The 25,289-nt window shown below is 44.8% G+C and overlaps 1 protein-coding gene across 2 annotated transcripts in view; it reads left to right on the forward strand.

The window, feature by feature from the left end:
- GARRE1 (granule associated Rac and RHOG effector 1) overlaps nt 1-25,289 on the forward strand; it is an 81,191-nt gene that overhangs the window by 50,514 nt on the left and 5,388 nt on the right. For both annotated transcript variants that reach the window (XM_082605818.1, XM_082605819.1), the window contains 10 exons: nt 3,091-3,300; nt 6,810-6,950; nt 7,166-7,261; nt 7,386-7,547; nt 9,770-9,928; nt 12,599-12,696; nt 18,356-18,481; nt 19,590-20,623; nt 24,191-24,356; nt 25,078-25,215. In XM_082605818.1, coding sequence (XP_082461944.1) covers nt 3,091-3,300; nt 6,810-6,950; nt 7,166-7,261; nt 7,386-7,547; nt 9,770-9,928; nt 12,599-12,696; nt 18,356-18,481; nt 19,590-20,623; nt 24,191-24,356; nt 25,078-25,215 — 2,330 coding nt within the window. The remainder of the gene's footprint in view (nt 1-3,090; nt 3,301-6,809; nt 6,951-7,165; nt 7,262-7,385; nt 7,548-9,769; nt 9,929-12,598; nt 12,697-18,355; nt 18,482-19,589; nt 20,624-24,190; nt 24,357-25,077; nt 25,216-25,289) is intronic.

Genomic DNA, 25,289 nt, shown 5'->3' on the forward strand with positions numbered 1-25,289 from the left:
AAATGCTGAGCTCTTGTTTGCATCATTTCTTCTATACACGGAAGAAATTTAGATTAAATAACTCATCCAAGGTCAAGCATGTAATAAGTGGTGGAGACAGTATTCCAAATGTCCGCCTTTTAAAACTGTCTACCATCTCTCCCTCCATTTACTCCTGCAACAGAAGCATCCTCCTTCCACCATTCTACCCCTAACAACAAGAGGACCCTCCCCAACCCCCAGCCTAGCATCGACCAGCATTATCAGAGAATGTCCTGTTCTGGGCCCAGGACCCTGCATCAGGCCTTCAGAGGCCTTTCTCAGAATTTTCCTTTCAAAGGGAGAGGGATTACTCCATCTGTTCCCTTGGTCTTTTCCTCAGAGAGCCTTTTCCTTCCCACCTCACTCCTTAGTGTTCATTCTCCAGTAGCCCCTGACTTCGCATATATACTTACCTGTTCCCCACCATTAGAAGGTAACCCTCACAAGGACAGTGACTTGTTTGCTGTCTTTCTTGTAGTATCTTCTGGCTTTTTGTGCTTTGTACGTATCAGGCATTCACAAATTACACATCTGTTGAAAGAATGAATGACTGAGTTGTATCTGTCAGAAGCTGAAAGAATATGAGCCTAGAGCAAATGGCACATGGCATCTCCACTTCTCCCTCCTCCTCCCTCAGCCACAGCCTGCCAAGAGGCTAAGGAAGGAGGAGGAGGGAGAGTGTGTGTGCCTGAGGACCCAGCTTCGCTCCTCCTCCTGGCTTTGCTCTGTGTGGAGCGTCAGGACACCATATCATTCTGGCCTAAGCCAGTTAAGGTCGAGCTGCTGTCCTGTGTCTGGTCTCAGTGCTGCCAGCCCACAGCTGTCTCCAGGTGTGTAGAGCCTGTTGAAGGCAGGGGAGCACAATGGCTAAGGGCATAGACACTTGAGTCAAGTGACCCCTCTGCCACATCCAGTTGTGTCCCCTTGACAAAGTTTCATAACCTTTCTGTGCCTTAGTCTTATTGTTTGTGAAATGGAAATGACCTCATATGGTTGTTCCTAGGATTAAATGAGATAATCAGTGTGAAATCTTTAGCATAGGTGAAGTACATGCTGAGTGTTTCATTCAGGCTGGCTGATATTATGTACAATGCTAATTGAATACTCTTTTTTCTGTTTGTGGCACAAGTCCCTAGGTTGCTAGGTCTGCTTATTCTGTGTGGCTCACTCTGCCCCATCTTTGATGGGGAGGAGCTTTGAGGGAGATGTGAGTAGAGACCCAGGAGGTTTGTTTGAGTGGGAATTCAGCCTGTATTTCTGATGGTTCCCTATAGAAGGAGGATGCTTTGGTATGAGTTTTGTGTGTTTGCTTTAGTTTTGTCCTGGTGATTTCCACAGGGGAAAATAATTCAGAGGGAGTAAGTGTCACCACTGGGAGCTTGCCTGACTCTCTTTCTCCAGGAAGAAGAGCTCTGCCCAGTGCGGGTGGAAAAGGGCAGCATCTGAAATGTGTGCTGGGAGGTGATAGGTCCAAGGTTGAGTCTTAGTTTTGGCTTCTCCAAGGGACAGGACTGGGCCAAAGTGTGGGCAGTGGGGTTGGATTTTAGTTCCTTGTGAAAGGCAGTGGAAACCTTCACCACCTCCCCAAGGCAGCGCCCTGAGAGCTGGCAGCTAGTGGGCCCTCTCAGCTATGCTCCAGTTGGATTACAAACTCAATAAAATAAGTAATTTTTTGTTAGTAAGTAATCCACTGTATAGGCCAATGAAATATGAAATACCTTCCATTAAAAATGTTTTGAATGTTATGGAACACGATAAAGGAGTTACAAAAAGGTTTTGTTGTTACTGTTGTTGAATTTGGTATGGCTAAAACAACTGTAAAAGATTAGGGGGACATGTCAATAATCTGGAAAGTGTCTGCTCAAGTTGCTTTGCAAGCAGCAAATTCTTGCTGTCTTTTAAAGAAAAAAGAAGTAGGAAATCATAGAGAACACCTTGTAGCTGGAGTTAACACAAGAAAGCAAGTGGGGGGCCTCCCTGGTGGCGCAGTGGTTGAGAGTCCGCCTGCCGATGCAGGGGATACGGGTTCGTGCCCCGGTCTGGGAGGATCCCATATGCCGCGGAGCGGCTGGGCCCGTGAGCCATGGCCGCTGGGCCTGCGCGTCCGGAGCCTGTGCTCCGCAACGGGGGAGGCCACAACAGTGAGAGGCCCGCATACCGCAAAAAAAAAAAAAAAAAAAAAAAAAAAAAAGAAAGCAAGTGGGGAACGACAAGTAATGTCAGAGAACAGCTTTAGCCAGTGCCAGAGGTTGGCAGATAAAGGCACATTTGTATCTTAAAATGTTTATGGTATGTAGTATATTTTTAGTACATATATTATAATTACATATTCATAGTATATATTAACATAGCATGTATATGGTAGTTTTTAAAATGAATTTTCTACTTTAATGGACTACTGCATCAACCAACTACTAATACGTATCAGGTGAGTGGGTTTCTACTGTTCTGACAAATGGACTTACCAGTATGTTTTGTTGACTCCTAGAAGACAGGTCTGTGAGCTTTGTTTTGTAAGACTGGAAATATGACATACAGCTATGTTAATAACTATGTAATAACTATGTTAATAACACTGTTACCAACATAACCTGTATCTTTGGATTCCATTTCCAATGGAATGTCTTCTTATAGTCAAACTGACCTTTTGGATTTTTAATCACCTGGCTTTTACTCTGCCCTCTGAATACTGTGTGGACAGAATTGGAATTGTGGGTTGCTCTGGTTCAGCAGGAGCTCAAAGACAACCAGGGTTGGTGTGAGCCAGAGTCCAGATGAGGGGAGTGGAGAACAGGAGTGGAGGGAGGCTAGATGGGAAATGGGAAGGCCCATGCGAACCTTGGGGCTTGCTATTTGGTTCAAACATCTTGATTTCTAGGTATCAGGCCACCCAGGTCCAAACGTGAGAACAAAGGCAGATCCTTCTAAAGCATGGTGACTTTTTAACTTTGTATGATTTCAGATTTCCAGTTAATTGTTACCTCTACTCAAATCGATAGTTGAGAATTGATTGCGGTCATGCAGTAGCAACCCACAGCCTTAAAATCCCTGGCTCTTTTGTTTCCACAGGTGTTGGGGCGATGCTTCTTGACAGTGGTGCAGGTCCATTTCCAGTTTTTGACCCAGGCGTTACAGAAGGTCCAGCCAGTGGCTCACTCCTGCTTTGCCGAGGTTGTTGTGCCAGAAAAAAAGAACAGCAGCAGTGGTGGCAGCTTATCTGGCATGGGCCACACACCAGAACTGGAGGAAGCTGTGCGGTCCTGGCGGGGGGCTGCTGAGGTAACCCTGACTTTGGGGAGATTGGTGCCCTTTGTTCAGATAGGAGAGGCTCCACAGGACCTTTACCTGTTGGTTCTTAAAAGAGCCATTTTATGTAGAAGTGTGAGTTTTCAGCTGCTGTCATTAGCTTGTTCATTCATTTAACAGTGAATGTCTTTGTAAATGCCCACTTCATGCCAGGCATGTGCAGGCACTGAGGTAGTAGCCTCTACTCACAGCCTCCTAGGAGAAAAGTCTTACAAAAACAGGTTTGAGGGGCCGTGATGGAGGTGTGCAGGAGCTCAGGGGAAGGGCCTGGCCTCCGACAAGAAGTGCATCAAATCTTCTAGGAAGAAGGACCAGGGAGAAGAGGCTGGAGGGTATATGGAGGGTAAGTGGTCAGCCAGGTAGCTAGGTGGGGATGTAGTAGGTGATGACACATTTCTTGTTGGCATTTTATTTTTTTTATTTTTTAATAAATTTATTTATTTTATTTATTTATTATTTTTGGCTGCGTTGGGTCTTTGTTGCTGCACGTGGGCTTTCTCTAGTTGCGGCGAGCTGGGGCTACTCTTCCTTGCGGTGCGGGGGCTTCTCTTGTTGCAGAGCACGGGCTCTAGGCACGCGGGCTTCAGTAGTTGTGGCTTGTGGGCTTCAGTAGTTGTGGCTTGCGGGCTGTAGAGCGCAGGCTCAGTAGTTCTGGCGCACGGGCTTATTTGCTCCGCGGCATGTGGGATCTTCCTGGATCAGGGCTCAAACCTGTGTCCCCTGCATCGGCAGGTGGATTCTTAACCACTGCGCCACCAGGGAAGCCCTCATACTTTTTACTTTTTATTTTTTTATTTATTATTTATTTATTTATTTTTTTTTTTTTGCGGTACGCGGGCCTCTCACTGCTGTGGCCTCTTCCGTTGCGGAGCACAGGCTCCAGACGCGCAGGCTCAGCGGCCACGGCCCACCGGCCCAGCCACTCCGCGGCATGCAGGATCCTCCCGGACCGGGGCACAAACCCGCGTCCCCTGCATCGGCAGGCAGACTCCCAACCACTGTGCCACCAGGGAAGCCCTACCTTTTATTTTTAACAGGAAAATATTATTACGAATGCACTTGAATTCCCTTTGTACTTCTCCACTATCTTATTCATATTCCTTTCTCTCTAGAGATAACCTCTTTTGATTTTGGAGTTTGTGATTCCTATGCATATTTTTATATTTTTATTCTATATGTATGTATCCATAAATGTATTGTTTTGCACAATATGAAACTTTATATAAATGGTATCATTCAGTTCACTAAAATCTGGCTTCCACTCCTACACAAGAACATACCTTGTCTTGTCAGGGTCACTGGTGCCTTCCACGTTGCCAAAAATAATTGGCAGAAATCCAAGGATCCCGATGACTCCATTCAGCAGCTCACAGCGACATGAGCCCTGGAAATCCTCTCTCCTTGTGGAGAGCCAGGTGTTCTTAGGTACCTCTTAGCTGTTGGGCTAGCCTCTCCATCCACTTTGCTAGCTTCTCTTCAGCATAACTTATGAATATGAGTTTCTCAAGGCTCAGTTCTACATGCCCTCTCCCCTAGAGGGTCTCCGTCTAGTCTTGGAACTTTAAAAACTGCTTGTGGGCTGGGGCCACAAGCACACAAATGTGTGTGCCCAGTTCACTTCCCCCGTGGGCTCAGGCCCCAAATTCAGCTGCTGCCCTCCTCAGGTCTTCTGATGGCTTAGCCCTTAGCCTTTCTGCACACACTGTTCCTCCTCAAATCTTCCCTGTGCTAGCATGTAGTGCCATCCCACACTGGGTCCTTTGTGCAAGAAACCTGAGATTTATCCTCCAGTTTTTCTGTCACATCTACATCCAATCCATAAGAAAGCCCTGCAGATCCTACCTCCAAAATATGACTGCAAATCTGTCCCATTCTTTCTGTGTCCACTATCACTAACCTAGTTCAGGGAATCATTACTCTCCCCTGACAGCTTCAGTGGCTGGACTTGCTTCTCCCCTTTCTGTCTTGCCGTCCTTCATGTCTCTCCATTTCCTTAAGGTAAAGTGTGTACCCATCCCCATGACCTGCCTAGTCCCACATAATCTGGCCCCTGCCTCCTCACCAGCCTCATCTGTGGCCACTCTCCCCTGCTTACTGGGTTCTAGTTCCTTTGCTGATATCTCTGCCTGTCCTACCCCCACCCCACACTTCTGTTGACTGCCTCCTCTGCCTTAAACTCAGCCTAAATGTTGATTTCTCAGTTTCTTGGGCACTCCCTGTTACAGTTCTCTATTTCCCTTGGGATGTTTTTCTCCATTTTATATTTTTTAAATATTTTATTTGTTTGCCTTTTCGACCCATGAAGCTGTCAGCTCCAAGATGGTAGGGACCAGGTTTTGTGCTCCACTGTCTATCCAGAGACACCTAACATAAGACCCTGTGGGCTACATATTTGACTAAATGGAAGAGTTCTAGAAAGAGAGTCAAATGGTTTTAAACTGTGAGACTGTTAGGGTTCAGGGAATGGTTGGTATTCATACAGAATTTGTGGAGCTTTGGAAATGTATGGCATTATAGCTGCTAGTTAACTTCCTTTAGTCCTGCAATTTTGGTAAATACTACAACTCCTACCTTGGCCTAGAAGAACAAAAATTAACTGTTAAAAAATGTTATTTGTTGCACAAATGTTATTGCAATAAAAATAGACATTGAAAAATTGAAAGACAGTTCATCCTGAATCCTTCCTTCCATCTAGTAAATCAAATATATATTTTTCTGTATTCTCTAGTCCTGACCCATATGTATAGATAACATTTCATCACAAGACACAGATTAATTTCTTCTTGTTTTTCTTATGTGCTCTTCATAAACATATTTAGTGACTAAACAATAAGTATTTCATTTTCCTGTGCAGATTTCAAAAGTTCTGTTTTTCCTTTAATGTTACACTGTATATTTTTTTCCTATTCTTTGTCTATTGGTGAGGTTTTTTACTTTGGTGTATAGGACCACTCAACCATATATATATATTGTTTAATTCTGGAAACTCCAAGGGCCAATATACTAAGGTATCTGTCTTTTTAAAGCAGGGAAATTTAAAATGTGAATGTTTTTAATGTGTATGTAATTTATATGTAATATAGATATAAAATAAATAACAGGTAGGTAAGTCTTTTTTCCAGTGTTTCTTTTTTTTGGTCATACAACATGGTTTGTGGGATCTTAGTTCCCTGACCAGGGATTGAATCCAGGCCCTCAGCAGTGAGAGTGCGGAGTCCTAACCACTGGACCGCCAGGGAATTCCCAGGGGTCTCTTAAATAAGGTAGTTCTATTGTCAGGTTTGCTTTCTCTTCAATGCTTGATTCAGTCTTTCAGAACTTCTGGCTGCTTGCTCACTTCGTAATACAGACGATCCGGAATGTCTGGTTTATATCTAATTCTTAGATAGTTTCTTGCTTTACTATAGTTGTTTTCTGGTTTTTTAATTTTGCTAGTATCTGTAAAATCCTCTTTTACCTACCAGTCACCATTTCTGTTGCAGGCAACATCTAGACTAAGAGAAAGAGGCTGCGATGGCCGCCTGGCAGGAATTGAAGTTCAGCAGCTCTTCTGTTCTCAAAGTGCAGCGATTCCTGAGCACCAGCTGAAAGAACTGAACATAAAGATTGACAGTGCTCTGCAAGTACGTTTTTCAGAACCGGCACATTAATATCTAAGGGATGAGAACAGGGAGGGAGTTAAAGTCGTGATGCTGAACCAATTGGAAAGAGTAATAAGATGGTGGTTTGCCTCATGTCTTTTAATAACTATAGAAATTTAAAATTTCTGTTTTCATTGAACCTAGTCTGTTTATAATCTGCTATGTAATCTTCATTCTTGCAAACAATTTCTTTGCAGGCATATAAAATAGCTCTGGAAAGCTTAGGTCACTGTGAATATGCAATGAAAGCCGGTTTCCACCTGAATCCAAAGGCAATTGAAGCCAGTTTGCAGGTACGCTTTTCTCTCTGGTAGCTCCTGGGAGCTGTGGTATGGCATTCATGCCATCCACATGAGGCAAATGTCTTGAGAGGTGAGCTGTGGGTCACCTCTCCTCTCCTACCCAACCCTTTTCCAGGGCTGCTGCAGCGAGGCAGAAGCACAGCAGACAGGGCGGAGGCAGACCCCGCCGCAGCCCATGCAGTGTGAGCTTCCCACCGTCCCTGTGCAGATAGGATCGAACTTCCTGAAGGGTGTCTCCTTCAACGAGTCGGCCGCCGACAATCTGAAACTTAAGACGGTAGCTTTCCTTGGGGTTCCAACAACCGGGTGTGAACTTGAAAACAGAGTTCTTAAGGAAACCTGAGGGCTTGTAAAGCATCTAGACTAAAAAGCAAAACTTAAGTGAAGACGGGAGGCATTGACCTTCCTCAGTAAACTGGTGTCTAAAAGCAGACTAGGGTGACTTTTGTTGTGTTTTTTTTTGTCTCAATTTGGTAGGTCTTTATTGAGCATCCATTGGTGCCAGGCTAGGAGATTTGACAGCCCACTAGGTTGTGATAGGAACACAGAACGAGGGGGCCTCACCTGGAGGATTAAGAGATGTGACTCTTGAGAAGAGGACTTTAAGCAGAGAAAGACCTGAATAATAAGTATGGGGGTGGGGCTGAGGCTGTGAGATGGCCAGGAAGTAAGAGCCCATCCCAAGAGCTGAAGATCTTCCTTAGAGCTGTAGCCGGGGCCCCCCTGGCTGTCCAGGACAGTCACTAATGAGATTCGGATTTAATTGTCTTGAAGTAAGGCTTGGACTCGTATTTTGTAAAAGTTGTCCAGAGGATTCTAATATGTAGTCAGACCTGAGGGCCACCGTCTAGAACAAGGCGAGACATGGTAGGAGCCAAGGCTGGAAAAGCAGCCCGGAGAGGCCAGAAAACCCCCAGTGTGAGGGCTGGGCTCCATCCCCAGGTGGCTGGCATCCCACCAAGACAGGTCGTGTAATGAGGTTTGCATTTCGGAAAGATCACCCTGACTTCAGGATGGACTGTGGCTGGGAGGGGAGCAGCACTGAAGGGTTTTGGCCATAGCCCCATCAAGTGATCATGGGAGGCGAGTGGAAGCATTCAAGAGCAATCTAGAAGTTATAATAAGCAGGACTCAGTGATTAATTGGCTGTGAGAGGGAGGGGAAAGGAGATGAGGCCCAGGTTTCTGGCTTGGACAGCTGCTTTGGTGCTGTTTATTGAGGCTCGGGGATAGTCATCATAAAATATATTTTTGGACGTGATTTTAAGGTTGCTTTTGAAATGTCCAAGTGGAGCTGTTCAGCAGGCAATTGGATGTATGGGTCTGGAGCCCCGAAGTGGGATCAGGGCCAGGGTCCTCAGAGGCAAATGGTCTCTGGAGCCAGAAGAGAGGCCGGGGGATCCAGGAAGTGTGTGGAGAGGGTCCAAGGAAACTTTGGCATTTAAGGCAGTGGCTGTGACCATTTTATAGTTACACGGCCATAAATGAACTTCTTCAGTAATGTGCTATGTCTGCCTCAGCATACTCTCCTTACACTATCTTGATCTGAGTACATTGATGCTGTGAATCCCAACTTGTTGGGAGAGTTCCGGATCACCAGTTTATTATGAGAGGACGTAACTCAGGAACAGTGAGATGGAAGAGATGCCTAGGGCAAGGCATGGGGAAGGGGCTTGGAGGTTCCATGTTCTCTCCAGGCACCTCCACGTGTTCACCAGATCAGAAGCTCCTAGGGTGACTTTTTTAATGAGACATTTGCCAAGTTAGTTTTATTCATAATTTTGTTTAAAATGTGTAAAATACAGGGTTTTGCAAGTACACTATAAAATGCTGTTTATGATTAATGTTTCAGTGGACTTTCATAAATTAAATAAGAGGAGAGATATTGTCATAATACTGAAGTAATTAGGACCATTTGCAGAGCATCATGTGTGCCAGGCATTGTGTCAAATGCTTCCTATGCATTGTCTAGTTAATGCTCACCCATGAAGTGGGTACTGCCCTTTTCCCCATTTGACAGATAGAGGAACTGAGGTCCAAGGCCACACAGCTAGAAAGTTGTAGACTGGAATTGGAGCTTATACAGTCTGTTTCCAGAGTCTGCATACCTGACCACTTGTTCATCCAAAATAAAGATGAGGTTTTCATTGGTATTTGCTTTTGCCAGATGATTTTGTTTCCTTATTCAGAATTTCAAAATTCCTCAACCAGTTTGCATTAGCACATTGCTAAATAATGCTATATTTTGTGCCAGAATAGAAATCACATATGTGTATTAACGCACATGTATTCATATCTAACCAGTCACGCTACAGGGTTGGGAAAATCTTTGAAGGTAATTAACGATAATTACTTAAGAAATTAAAATGACATGATATGGGAGTACATAAAATGCTCTTCTCTTGAGGACTATTGTGTACCTGTAAATGCATTTCTACAAGTCTTAGAACCTGGTATGGCTTTATTTTGAGGTGCGAACTCTCTTTTTATCAATCTGTAGCATACAATGTTACAGCTGATCAAGGAGGCAGGCTGCTATAATGGAATCACACCCAGGGACGATTTTCCTGTGACTGAAGTCCTGAACCAGGTGTGCCCATCCACGTGGCGGGGTGCCTGCAAGACCGCCGTGCAGCTGCTGTTTGGCCAAGCTGGACTGGTGAGTGAGCACGTGTGATGAATGGGGGAGAGAATAGAGAAGGACGTTTCAGGCATGTGAGGATGTGGTGTGGGCACATGTGCAAAAACATTGGAGAATTTAAAAAGCACTTTGCTTGCTGCAGGTTTTAGACCAGATAGAAAAGGTAAAGGAAGAACAGCATTAAAAAGTCTTTTTTTGGGCTTCCCTGGTGGCGCAGTGGTTGAGAGTCCGCCTGCCGATGCAGGGGACATGGGTTCGTGCCCCGGTCCAGGAAGATCCCATATGCTGCGGAGCGACTGGGCCCGTGAGCCATGGCCGCTGAGCCTGCACGTCCGGAGCCTGTGCTCTGCAACGGGAGAGGCCACAACAGTGAGGCCCAAGTCTTTTTTTTCCTTTAATAGATTGATAATATGTATTAGCAGGGGACCTAGTTGCAAAATGATGTCTCCTGCTTTCCTGATTTTAAGGAAACCATTACATAAGTAATGATTTGATAGGACCCTTCACCTGGCCTGATTACTCTGGAGCCACAGTGGATGTCTTTCTGTTGTTCAAACACACAAAGCTTCTTCCTGTCTCAGGCCTTTGCCCCTGATGCTCCTTTTTCCTGAGACTACTCCTCTCAGATCTTCATGTGACTCACTCGTTCTCATTTTCCTGATGTCAGCTCAAATATCACCTCCTCCAATGGTATAAGTAGTGCCCCCATCCAGTCACTTTGTATCCCAGTTCTCTGTTTCTGCAATAAAATAACAACATCAACTCAGGTAAGTTTGGTCTTTTCACCTCTGGTGAGAAGAATAACTTTTGCCAAAGTTGGGTGGGGTCAGGAAATCAACACCTAGGTTTTTGTTAGGTACCTTTGACCCGTATACCTTATGTTCTTATCCCACTTTCTAGAATTAAATGACTGCTTTTTGAAGAGTTATAGCATTTCAGAGATTAAAGGAAGCTAATTAGAGATTTAGAAAATTAAAGAACTGTTTCTTACTCTAATTCCTACTTTATTCATAAAAGGAGCTGTTGGGAGGATGCAGTCCTTTTGTTTGGTGTGAGTGCGTGCTCAGGTGGCCCAGCTCAGGGTGGTACTGCCTTGTAGAGGGCCAGGTGGGGGCCTGTCCACAGTGGTGAGTTATGTTTTGCTTAAGATCTGTTCCTTAATATAGGAACCCCTAAGAAAAAGAGTAAACTGGAGACCCCCTGCTGAAGTATGGAGGTTTCCAAAGACCATTTTAGCTGAAACTAGGAGAACCATGGCAATAAGCTCTCCAGAAAGGAGCGTGTAAAATAAGGCAGGAGGACCCAAAGGCTTTTTTTTTTTTTAAAAAAGATTTTAGCTTAGTTTTTTAAATATATATTTATTTATTTATTTGGCTGTGCCAGGTCTTAGTTGCCACATGCGGGATCCTTAGTTGCGACATGCAGACTCTTAGTTGCAGCATGTATGTGGGATCTAGTTCCCTGACCAGAGATTGAACCCAGGCCCCTTGCATTGGGGGCACAGAGTCTTAACCACTGGACCACCAGGGAAGTCCCTCAAAGGCTATTTTGAGAAATCATCGTTAAAAAAAAAAGTCCCATGTTACTCAGAGAGCAATAACTTCTTCCTAATTCCCTCCGCCTTGATCCCAGGGCACCGTTGTTTGTGACTGATAAAGAACCTTTAGATTATTGTTCTGGGGCTGGGAGGAGAGAGGAAACACCTGCCTGTTCCAACAATGGCTATTACTTGGACAGGAAGTCTTTTCCAAAGGACATTGCAGACCAGCTGTGAGAACTCTCTTTACAGCGGTGGAAATCAACTCCATTAGAGGCTGAATTTGGAATCCTAATAAGCAACTCTGCATGGCTTTGCCTTTTCTGAAATGTTACAGATTTGGTTTTAAAGTGTTTTATGACTATTTTCTTAAAATTCTTTTAGTTATTTGAAAATATATTCATTACTTTGTCAGACTCTTTAAATTACAGAGCATACTGTATCATCTGTGTAGTATTAAAGACTCCTCCAGGGAGTTCCCTGGTTGTCTGGTGGTTAGGACTCCATGCTTTTACTGCTGTGGCCTGGATTCAGTCCCTAGTCGGGGAACTGAGGCCCCGCAAGCTGCACGGCATGACCAAAAAATATGAAAAATAAAAAATAAAGACTGTCCTCTAAATAAGAGGAAATCATTGAGAAAAGGGTTGGTTCTTCATTTTTCCTGAAGTAATTTTGTTTATATTGATGGTTGAGGATAAAATGGTCTTTACAAAAAGCTTCATCGACTTCTGGCTTGGATTCAGTCATTACAGATAGGCTTTTCTAAAGCATTGGTTTGATTTTTAATGACATTTTTACTTCTTTCAAGTGCATAAAGTGAAAAAATACTTAGGAATGAAACAAAAGAAACAAAGTAATTCCTAATTAACATATTTACAATTTGGAAGAAGTACTGAAAATGATTGCAGAGTTTGCTACCTCCTGCACCTCGAATGTGTTCGTGTTTATTGAAGTATTACTGTTTTCAGTCATCTTTATTACTTGCTTTTGTCTCCGTGGGGCTCCTGACTGGCCTCTGCGTATCTGTCTTGCTGGGGAATAGTTCTTACCAGAGACCAGAGTCACGCAGCACTGATAGGCTCATGCATTTGATTTGTTTATGATCCGTTTTCCTCTCTGAAAACTGATTTTTGTTTTTGTTTCTCTGTTAGGTGGTGGTTGATACAGCGCAGATTGAAAATAAAGAAGCCTATGCCCCACAAATCAGTTTAGAAGGCTCCAGAATTGTGGTTCAAGTCCCATCCACATGGTAACGTGACTCTTACATTAACACAAGCCTACGCACTGATTGATGTTTGCACATCTTTGAAAAGCTTGCATTGTTTTGGACAAACCCTACGCTAGCTCACACAACAGGTCTTAACTACTTGTGCGGGTTTATGGTCAGTGGAGGTATGTTAATGCCATGTGTCATGATTATCGGTACACGATAAGGAAGGCAAGATGTCTGAAAAATAGTCTCATTGACCAGTAATGCATCTAAAATGTTATATACTCATGGGTCATAGTGAGCAATATTATCTTTTTGTGTTACTGAGTCCACAGCTTTTGAACAGAGTATATCATTTTCTCTAAGTCACCCAGCATTTCTTTAAAGCTGAGTACAGAACACAGAACTTCTTCTTCCATTTCTTCTCCTTCTAGCAACAACCCTGCTGATCTGGAGCTCATGTCATTACACACCCAGTGTCACTGCAAATCTGGAGGCAGACTGAGCTGTTCTTAGTTTTAATTATTTGATTATATTTGTAAACTTATAATAAAGTATTCTTAATCTATTCAAACAAAAGCTCCTACAGATCAGTAAGAAATGGGCAAGGCACATGGACAGGTAAATCATAAGAGACGTGGTCAACAAAGCGATGAAGAACATGTGTAACCTCACCTAACAAAGGAAGGCAAAGTAGAAAAACAATACAGTGTCGTTTTGCCCATCATGTTGTTGAATTGTTTTAGAATAACGGTACTAGATTTGGGCCAGGCTGTACAAAAACAGGCACAGATGTTGTTGAATAAATCACACAGCCTTTCTGGGGGGCAGTTTCATTTGTCAGACACCTAAAATAAGGGCTCTGACCTCAGCAGTTCCACCTCTAGGGATTTATCCATGTGATGTGCACACAGATTCAGCTGAAGGATCGGCATCACAGCTTTACTAGTAAACAAGAAAAATTAAGCCTATATTGGAAGACTTCTGCTATTAAAATTATGATCAGAATGAATATTTCACTATGTAGGAAATGTGTAAAGCATTTAGGTAGGAAGAGAGGGCTCGTAAGGGGCCGTGGCACCGTTGGTGCCCACGTGGACTAAAGTGGCAGCTGGGTAGTGCACTCGAATCGTATTCAAATCATTTCTTCTTGAAATGTGAGGGGGGTGTCCGGCGGAGATTCTGCCGAAAGTTTTAGAATTTGTTGATACATATCAAGTAAGGGTTGGCAGGTGACTTCACGTCCCCAAATCTCCCTTTTATGAGTTTCTTCCCCACATTTCTAAATTTGATTATTAATGTGGCATAATGTTAATTTATATACATATCTTCATTCCTGTCAAACAGTAGTTGTATTTTTTTGTCTTTTGTTTTTTTTTGGCTGTGCCGTGTGCCTTGTGAGATCTTAGTTCCCAGGCCAGGCCCTCAGTAGTGAGAGCGTGGAGTCCTAACCACTGACTGCCAGGGAATTCCCCAAGCAGTAGATTAAAAGCTCACTTTTTTGTAAGATTTTTGTGTTCCTGAATTCTTAATTTGTTTTTTAATTCACGTTCTTATTGAAAAATATTAAACTTAACCAGGATTCTCATTTTAAAACATTTTCGGGCTTCCCTGGTGGTGCAGTGGTTGAGAATCTGCCTGCTAATGCAGGGGACATGGGTTCAAGCCCTGGTCTGGGAGGATCCCACATGCCGCGGAGCAACTGGGCCCGTGAGCCACAACTGCTGTGCCTGCACGTCTGGAGCCTGTGCGCCACAGCAAGAGAGGCCGCGATAGTGGGAGGCCCGCGCACCGCAATGAAGGGTGGCCCCGCTTGCCACAACTAGAGAAAGCCCTTGCACAGAAACGAAGACCCAACATAGCAAAAATTAATTAATTAATTAACTCCTACCCCCAACATCTTCTTAAAAAAAAAAAAAAAAGAAAACATTTTCAACTCTTGGCTAATTGGGTGAATATAAACAGTACTAAAATGGTTAACCCTGCAGTTTACTTCCACAACTGTCCCTGTATGATTGATTTCCTTTGTAATTCATTGCACCTCCGTGAAAGACCTCAAAGACTGCAATTACTTGGAGAGGCTCCCTCTGCTGGCTACTTTTGGTAAAAATGCAAAGTTTTATGTTTTTGTTTCAAGTTACAGAATATGTGCTTGTTGAGAACTCAAAAAGAAGTGATTGCTTTATTCCACCTTTGGAAAAAATGAAATTATTAGCAAAACTAGTCAAGAATTTATTATATGCTTTGCTTTTAATAAAATGACGTGTCTAGCTGCCAGATACATTTTTTTCCCCAAAGAAAGTAAAACCTTACTTAGATTTTTTTTAACTTGTCACACTTAAGCCATTCACCCATTCTTTCTTTCAACAAATATTTACTGAGTACCTAATATGTGATGGACACTGTTCTAGGCTCTGGGAATTTAATCATGAGCAAGACAGACAGGGTCCCCGCCCCTAATAGAGCTGGCTTCGTTATGGCATGGGGTTGGGGAGGGGACAGCTAATAAGCATAGGAGTTAACTTCAAGCACTGGCAAACGTATGAGGGGAATAAGAATAGAGTGACATCATCTGATGGAGAATAACAGGTAGAGATGGCAGGAGGAGGCTATTTTGGATGAGGAGGTCAGTCATGAAGGGTCTCTTTAAGGATGTGACATTTGAGAGGAGCCTGCCATGCAGAGAGCAGATGGGGAAAGCATCCCAGGCAGAAGGAACAGCAAATGCAAAGGCCTGAGGAATGAGCTGGCATGGCTGGAATTATGCTAGGTGGTGTTGAAGACGGGGATTCATAGAAGCCAGGACTTGCAGGGTCCCTGAGGGACTTGGATTTTATCTAAGAACAGGTAGAAGGTTTTAAGCCAGTCTGGGTGATTTGTCAAAAGAATGGATTTAGTCTCTTCAGGGGTTTTTATTGATCAACTCTCAAGACTGATGAATGCAATTAAAATGCCAATTTGTTGATTTTTAGAAAGAGAAATTATTGTTATCACCAGGAACTCCTTTCTGCATGACCCAAAAATGCTCATCTAGTGGGCAAACATGTGACCAGCCAGATCACAAGTAGAAGTTGGCTTGGGAACATAGAACAAGTGTGTCCTGGTAATCGGCGATTCCAGGCTGAGAGAATCAGGTGCATGAACCTCGGCCAGGTCCACTGGCCAAGATTCTCTCCCAGGAGCCCAGGGTCTGAGTGGGCACTGGCAGAGCTTGCCTCGTTGCTCGCTTATTCCAGTGTTTCTGAGGCTGGCCGGCTTACATCCTCACAGATACATTTCTTCTCAAGCCCAAGTCATGTTGGGGAGTGCTTCTGCCTCCTTAGGATGGCTTTGCAAGTGTTGATTTCACCATTTAACTCCCAGAGAGCCTAGGAACAGACAGCATCTTCCTGGTTCTCCCTCTCAGAAAAGGCTTTTTGGTGGAGGTGCCCTGGGTGGGCAGTGGGGACCTGAATGGTGGGAGGCAGCTCTCAGCGGGAAACAGTCCGGGCAAAGGTCCTGAGCTGTGGGCAAACCCAACTTACTCAGGGCGTGTGAGAAGGCCTCACAGCTGAGACAAGGTGAGGAGAGGTGACAGCAAAGAGAGGTGTGGCCAGAGAGGCAGGAGGGCCAGGCCACAAAGAGCTGTGGGGAGGGGTTTGGATTTTATTTCAGTCATGATAGGATGCCACTGGCGGGTTTTGCACAGGGGAGTGGTGTATTCTGATTTGTGCTACAGGAGGCTCTGTTGCTACGTGGAGGGTGGGCCTTGGAGGGACAGGACTGGAGGAAAGGAGACCAGATGGGAGGCTGGTCCTGAGACGCAGGCGCTGGTGGTGTCTTGGAGTAGAGCAGCAGCGAGAGAGGTGGTGGAAGCGCCTGGATTCGGACTGCGTTATGGAAGAGCCGGCAGGACCTGCTGATGGACTGGATGTAGGAAGTGGGGAAAACCAGCAGTGACTCTTAGGTAGACAGCTGTGCTGCATACTTACTGAGGAAGTCATAGGGTTCAGAGTGGTTTTGGCGGGAGGAGAGGGATCAAGAGTTGTACTGACCAGGCTCCCTTTGAGCTGCCTGGTAGGTGTGCAGGGAGAGCTGTCAAAGGTGCATTTAGATATGTGAGGGTGGCGATCAGGAGAAAGGTCTAGACTGGCGAAGACAACTTGAGAGTCTTTATTGTAGGGATGGTCTATAAAACCACAGGACCACGTGCAGTCCTCTAAGAAGAAGGGACGAAGCCTGGAACGTGCCACGATGCAGAGGGAGGGGAAGGAGGAGGAGGACGAGACCAAGAAGGAACTGCCAGCCAGGTAGGAGGAAAACGGAGCAAGGTTGGGGTCTCCAGGGCTGCAGAAGACAGTGATCCAGGAGGAAGGAGACATTGCATGATGTTGCTGAGAGACTGAGTAAAGTGGAGACAGGTAACTGACCCTTGACATTGGCAAGATCTGAGTTGTCTGATAAAAGCTATTTTAGTGGAGTTATAGGGATGAACACCTGGTCAGAGTGTGATGAAAGGAGAATAGGAGGTAAGGAAGAGGAGGAGACTGTGATTTTGTTAAAATGGGGAGCAGAGGGGCTTCCCTGGTGGCGCAGTGGTTGGGAGTCCGCCTGCCGATGCAGGGGACACAGGTTCGTGCCCCGGTCCGGGAGGATCCCACACGCTGCGGAGAGGCTGGGCCCGTGAGCCATGGCTGCTGAGCCTGCGCGTCCGGAGCCTGTGTTCCGCAACGGGGGAGGCCACAACGGTGAGAGGCCCATGTATCGCAAAAAAAAAAAAAAAAAAATGGGGAGCAGAGAAGTGGGGCAGTATCTGGAGTGGATGTTGGGGCTAAGAGCAGGTGGTTGGCAATGCTGGTTTGTTTGCCAAAGGGAATATCACAGGGGAGAAACGGGGTGATTACTCGAGGGAGGTCCTTGGGAAAAAAGCAAGGCTGTACGGCGCATGTTGTGCTCAGGTGGAGGGTCAGCCCGTGGCAAGAGCAGGTCCTGTGCTCTGACAGCAGGGCAGGCAGGGTGTGTGGGCACAGACACTGGTGAACTGGTGGGATTAGTGGTGAGGGTGGTTGAAATAGATCTCATCTGCTTATGTGTTTTCTTAATTAAGTGAGAGTTGAGATAGCAAAGAATGGGAGATGGTAGGGATAGCAGAGCTTTGAGGAGGGGGAAGGTAAAACAGTCATCTTGGAAAGGGAAAAAATTAATTTACGGGAAAACCATGTTTATTGTTTATCTGAAGTTTGCCAGGCTGGCAGACAGATTTTTTCCCTCCACTGACCCTTGGTTTCTTAGGTACAGGTGTGAAGTGCTGTAGCGGGAGGGAAGGGTGGGACGTTATGTAAGAAGTTTGTAAAGGAGTACATACTGTGCCAGAGCACAGAATCTCAGCAGGGTAGAGAGGAAAATAAAGGCCGAAGCCGATGTTGGACAGTGAGAGGGCATTAGGGCCCTTGGAAGGCAAACCCTCCACCGAGCTCTTCTCTTCCTACTAAACAGACTCTTAGACAGTTAGAAATCTATGGAGACCCCAAGCCCTATTGCTTCCTCCTCCTTTTGTGGAGCAACAAGCACAAGTGTTAGCCCTGTCATCCTCTCAATGTTCTTACAATTACCAAATTTTTATTTGGTGCCAAAAGCTGTGGCCTTTTGTATAAGGCCTGCTTGAAACCCCTTTGCGGACAAGTGCAGCCCAGACTCACGCAGCCCGTTTCATGCCTAGGTGCCTGAAAGAAGACCCTGCTACCATGTCCCTGCTGCAGAGAAGCCTCGATCCGGAGAAGACCCTGGGTCTGGTGGATGTGCTCTACACGGCTGTGCTGGACCTCACCCGCTGGAGGGCAGGGAGGTTAGTGTCCCCACCCAGCATTTGAATTGGTTCACGTTCAGGTCCACACCTAGGGACAGTGTGACCACTTACAGGGTCATGTGAGAGTACGTCACTGATAGTATGTTAGTAAATAAGGCAAGAAAGGGAACTATTCGGCAACTATTTTTTGGAATAATTTCAAACTTACAGAAAAGTTGCAAGAATAGTACAAAGAATTGCCCTTTACCCAGATTCCCCAGTGCTAACATTTTTGCCTTCATTTGTTTCACCACTTCAGAGTTAAGTACATCAAGAGGATTTTAACCCAACTCACATTCTCCTTATGAACTAAGAGCAGAAAAATATTTAGAAAATTTACTTATATCTTGCATGACATTTATTCATATCTGAAAGTAGCTAACAGGTGCAAGGTTATCTCTCTGTGAATTAACTTTAGAACCAGTAGAGACCTTAAACATCTAGCCGTGGGCCCTCCCCTTGTCTTCATTCATGCGCCCAGAACAGTGAGGTGACTTATCCAGGGTCACACCAGCCATGACCTGCCCAGCTCCTACCCATGCCCTTTCTATCTCTATGGCTTTCTTTCAGTACTGGAAAAAAGTCCTTGGAAGACTTCGGAAGTAACAACCATCTGTTCTTGGCACTGTCTGTGAATTACTTCCAAGGACAACAGTGCTGCATAGTGTCCCTGGGTCCTGCCCACTCACCCCTCTCTGCTGTGTGCGTTTGTCCGTTGACCCTCTGCTGGATCTGCCAGTCTCCCAGTCCCCATCATCCAGGCACAGAGCTGGCCTCTGCCAGTTGCGTATCCCACTCTAGCCGTGTTTTGCTCTCCTGTGTTGCGGTCAGAGGGTTTCACTCAAAATCCTCAGGCCAGAAATCTAATGTAGTTTTCACAGCCCTGCGTTAGACATGGTAGATTTTTTATAATAAATATAGATAGTAAGTGCTTAAATTATGTACTCTTAAAACTCTTGGGTGTTTATTTATCTATAAAACAAATGAACCTGATACCAAACAAAGAGGTCTTTTTATTCTTAAAGTCTTTCTTAAATACCAAAGAGATCCATTTCATTGTCCAATTTGTATATTTGTCCTTTTTTTTAATGCATTTCTCTTTCAATAGGGAACAAGCTTTACCCTGCATACAAATCCAGCTTCAAAGGGAGATCTGTGATTTTGGAAATCAGGCTGACTTGCCTTCTGGGAATGGAAACAAATCTTCAGGTGGCCTGCAGAAGACCTTCTCCAAACTGACATCCCGGTTCACCAAGAAAGCTTCCTGTACCGGCTCTAGCAGCAGCACGAATTATTCCATTCCAAATACCCCTTCCAAAAATATCTTCATATCTGGGTGCTCAGAAGAGAAGGCCAAAATGCCCAGTAATACCGATTCAAGATTACAGAGCATTTTGAACATTGGTAATTTCCCTAGGACTGCAGACCCTTCACAGTCGGCTCAGAATTCCAGTAATCAGATGGCCAATGGTTTTCTCATGGAGAGGCATGACAACTTCCTGCAAGGGGATGATGGCAAGGACGAGAAGGGTATGAACCTACCAACCGATCAGGAAATGCAGGAGGTGATAGATTTTCTCTCGGGCTTTAACATGGGCCAGTCACATCAGGGCTCCCCACTGGTGACAAGACGTAATTCTGCTGCCATAGCCATGGTGACTGAGCAGAAGGCAGGAGCTATGCAGCCACAGCAGCCGTCACTGCCAGTGCCCCCTCCACCGCGGCCTCCCCAGGCTAGGGCACACACACCTCTGACACCCCAGCCGGGCCTGGCACCTCAGCAGCAGTCCCCAAAGCAACAACAACCCCAGGTCCAGTACTACCAACACCTGCTCCAACCCGTTGGACCGCAGCAGCCCCTGCCCCAGCATCGGGCTCCTGGGAAATGGGTACACGGCTCATCCCAGCAGCCAACACAACCCATTGGAGCCGGTCTGTCTCCCCTTGGCCAGTGGCCTGGCATATCTGATCTCAGTTCTGACTTGTACAGCTTGGGTCTGGTGAGCAGTTATATGGATAATATGATGTCGGAGGTTTTGGGACAGAAGCCACAGGGACCTAGAAATAACACCTGGCCAAACCGTGACCAAAGCGATGGAGTCTTTGGGATGTTGGGAGAGATTCTGCCTTTTGATCCTGCAGGTATGTGAGCCCCCACCTCCCCACCTTGGGGTTTTAACTTAAATATTATCACCAAAGACTTCATAGGGCCCATCTACCACATCCTTACTTATATGAGGCAGTGACTTAATCCCCCTTTAAAGACCATTTCTCACTGTCTGATGGCAAGTATTGGGCAGTTCCAGCAAAGGTAGGAAGCAGTGGTTAGAATGAGTCTGATAAGGTAAGTAGAACTAATTTTCTCACTTTATAGAGGGCAGAATTGAGGCTAAAAGAAGTTGAATGGCTGAAAGTCCCATAGTTCAAGAGGGCTCCAATCTGGGCCCTCCCATTCATGGGAGGTAAAATGGCTGGCCTTTCGTGGGCTGCTTTTTTCCTGATTACATAACCTGTTATGTGATTCGTTTTTGCCTAAACTCCAGAACCAGTGAAAGGTAGTAAGGCACCCTCCTGCCTTCATAGAATATAGCTTTTCCTGGCCTAGACAGTGTGAAGATTCACCAGAGTTGTCTTAGGAAATTAGAAAAAGAATTTAGAAACAAAACAAAAATAAACTAGGAGGAGGAATTAATTAAGGATAAAAGTTGTACACCTGAAACTAACATAATATTGTAAATCAACTATATTTCAATTTTAAAAAAAGGATAAACGCCAAAGCTAATTAAATTTAAAAGAAAAATATAATAGACATTGTAAATAAATCTAAAAGAAGGATCTTTAGAAGACCAATAAAGTAGAGAAACCAATTTATTATAATGCTGATTAATGGAGAGCAAAGAGAAGCAAGATTAGGAAAGAGAAAGGAGACATAACTACAGGTATAGGAGAGATTAAAAGAGCTTTAAGACATTACCACATATGACGTGATGACAACATATATGAAAACTGAATGGAAAATGGATTTTTTCCTAATAAAGCATACATTACCAAAATTGCACCAAGAAGTGGAAAACCTGCCTGGTTCTGTTCCAGGAGAAGAGATTGGAAAGGGAGTTATGAAGCCAACATGATTTTACCATAAAAACTTTTTATGAGTGTAGATAGATGCAAGAAAATCTAGCAGTGTATCAAAGGAGTTATATCTGGTTTACTTCGGCAGTGTAAGGTAGGTCAGTATAAGGAACCCTGCTCCTGTACAGTAATCTGTCATTTCAACCAATATGAGAAAAACTCATACAGCAATAGATGCTGTAAAGACATTTGGTAAAAGACACCAGCAATTCTTAAGTAAACCCCTCGAAGTAAAACAAATAGAAGAAAATGTCTTGAATATGAAAGACTTATCTACCAAAAACCAGTAGCAAGTACTACTTTGTAGAGTGAAACAAAAGCATTCCAGTTAAAATCAAGACCCAGACAGGGTGGCAATTGCTACTACCAATAGCACGTAACTTTGTCTTGAACTTTCCGGCAAATATAGCAAGACAAAAACAAAGGAGATAAGTGGTATAAGCTTTAGAAAAGAGTAGATTAAAAAGCACATCTCTTGGGCTTCCCTGGTGGCGCAGTGGTTGAGAGTCCGCCTGCCGATGCAGGGGACACAGGTTCGTGCCCCGGTCCGGGAAGATCCCACATGCCGCAGAGCGGCTGGGCCCGTGAGCCATGGCCACTGAGCCTGCGCGTCCGGAGCCTGTGCTCCACAACGGGAGAGGCCACAGCAGTGAGAGGCCCACATACCGCAAAAAAAAAAAAAAAAAAAAAAAAAAAAAAGCACATCTCTTTGCTGGAAATAGAATTTAAAAAAAGAAGACTCCTCAATAAAAAATTTCCAGAATTAGTAAGTGAATCTGGTAAGGTGGGTAGATGCAAGGTAAATAGATAGAAATCGATTACATTTTTCCTCTTAATTTAGCAAATGGTACATGGAAGTGGAAAATATATTTCACTCACAAGGGCTGTGAAATACTGTAAGTAAATATAGCACATATTTATATAAATAACCACCAGAAGAGGAGATTCCCTACTAAATGAACCCAGCATTAACTATTAAAGGAAAGAAATGTTTTTGTATGTCTTCTCAAAATTCCTCATACTGCTGCTCATGCTGTCTTGTTCTTGCTCTCCTTGGGTGGGTGAATGTGGGGAACCCCTGGGGATGTGGGGAAGGGCAAACCGTTCCACCCTGCTATGGAAGAGCAAGCCCACCTGCCTGCCACCAGCTGGGTGGGTGTGGCACATTTTCTTAATTACCGATAAACAGTGTACATTTTTTGACAGTCCTATAATTAAATCCAGAGTATAAATGGTGTTTGGCAGAATTTTATCATCTTTGATCTCTATTGAGGCCTGAACAGCCTTTACGTCTTTAGCCTAGGAATCCTACTAGCTTTTCCTTCTGGATGTTCCTTTCTGATCTTCAAGTTCTTAATGTAGCTTCCTGCAGATGCCACCCCAAGGGCGTAAGGTCTACGTAGCCCTTTTTACAAATTAAGAAAGGGCAATCTGGATGGATGAATTACAGAAGTCACCCTCTCAGGCAGGGGCAGCTAGAACAGAGTGCCCCCTCTGGACAGGCACACAGAGCCCCTGCTCTACCCGGTGTGGGCATCTTTGTGCCATGCACACCTGGCAGCTCCCTGAGAGAAAAAGCTAAGAGTGGGATTGAGCCCTAGTGTCTTTCCCAACTTGAAGCTAAAAAGTATACGCTGCTGAGTCATATTCAGTTTGTGACCTATAGATGTCTTCCTACCATATCTTTTTGTTTGACTTTCTCTGAACTTCTCCTATGCTGTTTTTCCTCCTACTTGTACTGCCCTGCACATCCTTACTCAGTTCTGCCCAGTACGTTTCCATCTACCTCTTAATGCATTTTTAAATTTTATCTTATTTGTTACCACTCATTATCTTCAAACTGAATTAGCAGATCTGCCTTCAATATCCAGGAAAATATTGGATCAGAGTTGAGCCCAAGGGGGAAGGGCAGATATTCTCTATCTGACCCTGATGCTTTTATAACCTTCAGGTTATTTCTTGGCTGAAGTCATCATCTGATTTTCTTAGTTGTTAAGTATGTAGCACCACACACTGGAAAGTTTTTTGGGTTTTTTTTTGTTTTTCTTTTTGATGTGGACCATTTTTAAAGTCTTTATTGAATTTGTTACAATATTGCTTCTGTTTTATGTTTTGGTTTTTTTGGCCCCAAGGCATGTGGGATCTTAGCTCCCTGACCAGGGATTGGACCCCTGCATTGGAAGGCGAAGTCTTAACCACTGGACTGCCAGGGAAGTCCCTGGGAAGTTTTAAAGTAACTAGCATTTGTCTTTAAAATTTAGTCATGGCTAAAGCAAACCTTTCTGTTCTCTCTTTATTTTGTCTTAGTGCACATTCAGCCTGCCCCAGTCCTAGGCATACCCCTTCCTGACAGTCCCTATGCACACACCATACCCCATCTTCAGACCCATGTACTGAAATCCCCATCTCACCGCAGCAGGCTGCAGGGCAAATCCTGCAGCCCTCTCTGGGTCACAAGCCTGGTAGCCCCTCACCACTTTTCACTGTGTGTGTCACCAAGACATCCTCAGAAGGTAGGGAAGAAAACAAGAGGCCACTTTGGCCCCAAATCTTGTTTATCCCTTTGTCTTAACGCAGTGGGTTCAGACCCCGAGTTTGCACGCTATGTGGCAGGAGTGAGCCAAGCAATGCAGCAGAAGCGGCAAGTCCAACACGGTCGCCGCCCCGGCAACCCCCGGGGCCATTGGCCACCCATGGATGATGCCCATCGGACCTGGCCTTTCCCAGAGTTCTTTGCAGAAGGGTGAGTGCTGGATGTGGGAGGGAAGCTGAGTTTGGGACCTGGGTGTTCCCCATGGGGCCTTTGTGCACCCTTATCAGGCAGTTCATTTCTAGGCCCCCACGTGAGAGAGTGGCACATGGTCAAATTCTCAGGGGGTCAGAGTTTGGTGACTGACTGTAGGATGCCAAGTGGCATGTTGTGTCCCTGTGAACACACCATTGGTATAAATCGGTGATTTTTGAGACAGGCTCTTCTGCTCTAGACAAGGATCTTATTTGGTGGTGTTTGTGAAGTAATTGCATGTTTAACACGGTCTTTAGCTGAAATGAGCATGGCTATGAAACCTGTATCATTTATGGAATGTGGTCCTTGTAGCCTACAAAAACCAAAGGTTTTCAGTTCAGTGTTTGAGAGAACTGTGGATTTTCATCATAAAGACATCTGAGGACTGATTTTTTTTTTACATCTCTTGTTGCTACCTGGTTAATAACTCTGCACAGCTAAAGACCATCTCAGCTTTTTGTTTGGTCTAAAATGAATTTCATCTATAAACCACAGGCTTCTGAGGAGTTTTTAGAGGAAAGAGAGAGACAAGAGACCACTCTTGGGTTGTGAGATGAGTGCAGGGAAAAGACTGTTGTTTTCGGGCTGGGGCGGGGGTGAGGGCTGGCCTCGGGCTGTCCAGCCGGTGTCCAGGCTGGCTTCAGGAGGCCCAGAACCAGCTTCTCTCTTTGGCTTTCAGGGATGGCCTGCACAGCGGCTGGTCGGGTGCTCAGGGAGACTCGGCCAGCTCGAGTGACGAGACGTCCTCCGCCAATGGGGACAGCTTGTTCTCCATGTTTTCAGGGCCTGACCTCGTTGCTGCTGTCAAGCAGAGAAGGTATGAAGAAAATTTTAAACCAAAGGACAGAGGGGTCTGTAAATGTGAACCACAGCTATTCCTCTTACAAAGTT

Source organism: Mesoplodon mirus, assembly GCF_964341445.2.
Source record: "Mesoplodon mirus genome assembly, chromosome: 19".
Classification (NCBI taxonomy): Eukaryota; Metazoa; Chordata; class Mammalia; order Artiodactyla; family Ziphiidae; genus Mesoplodon; species Mesoplodon mirus.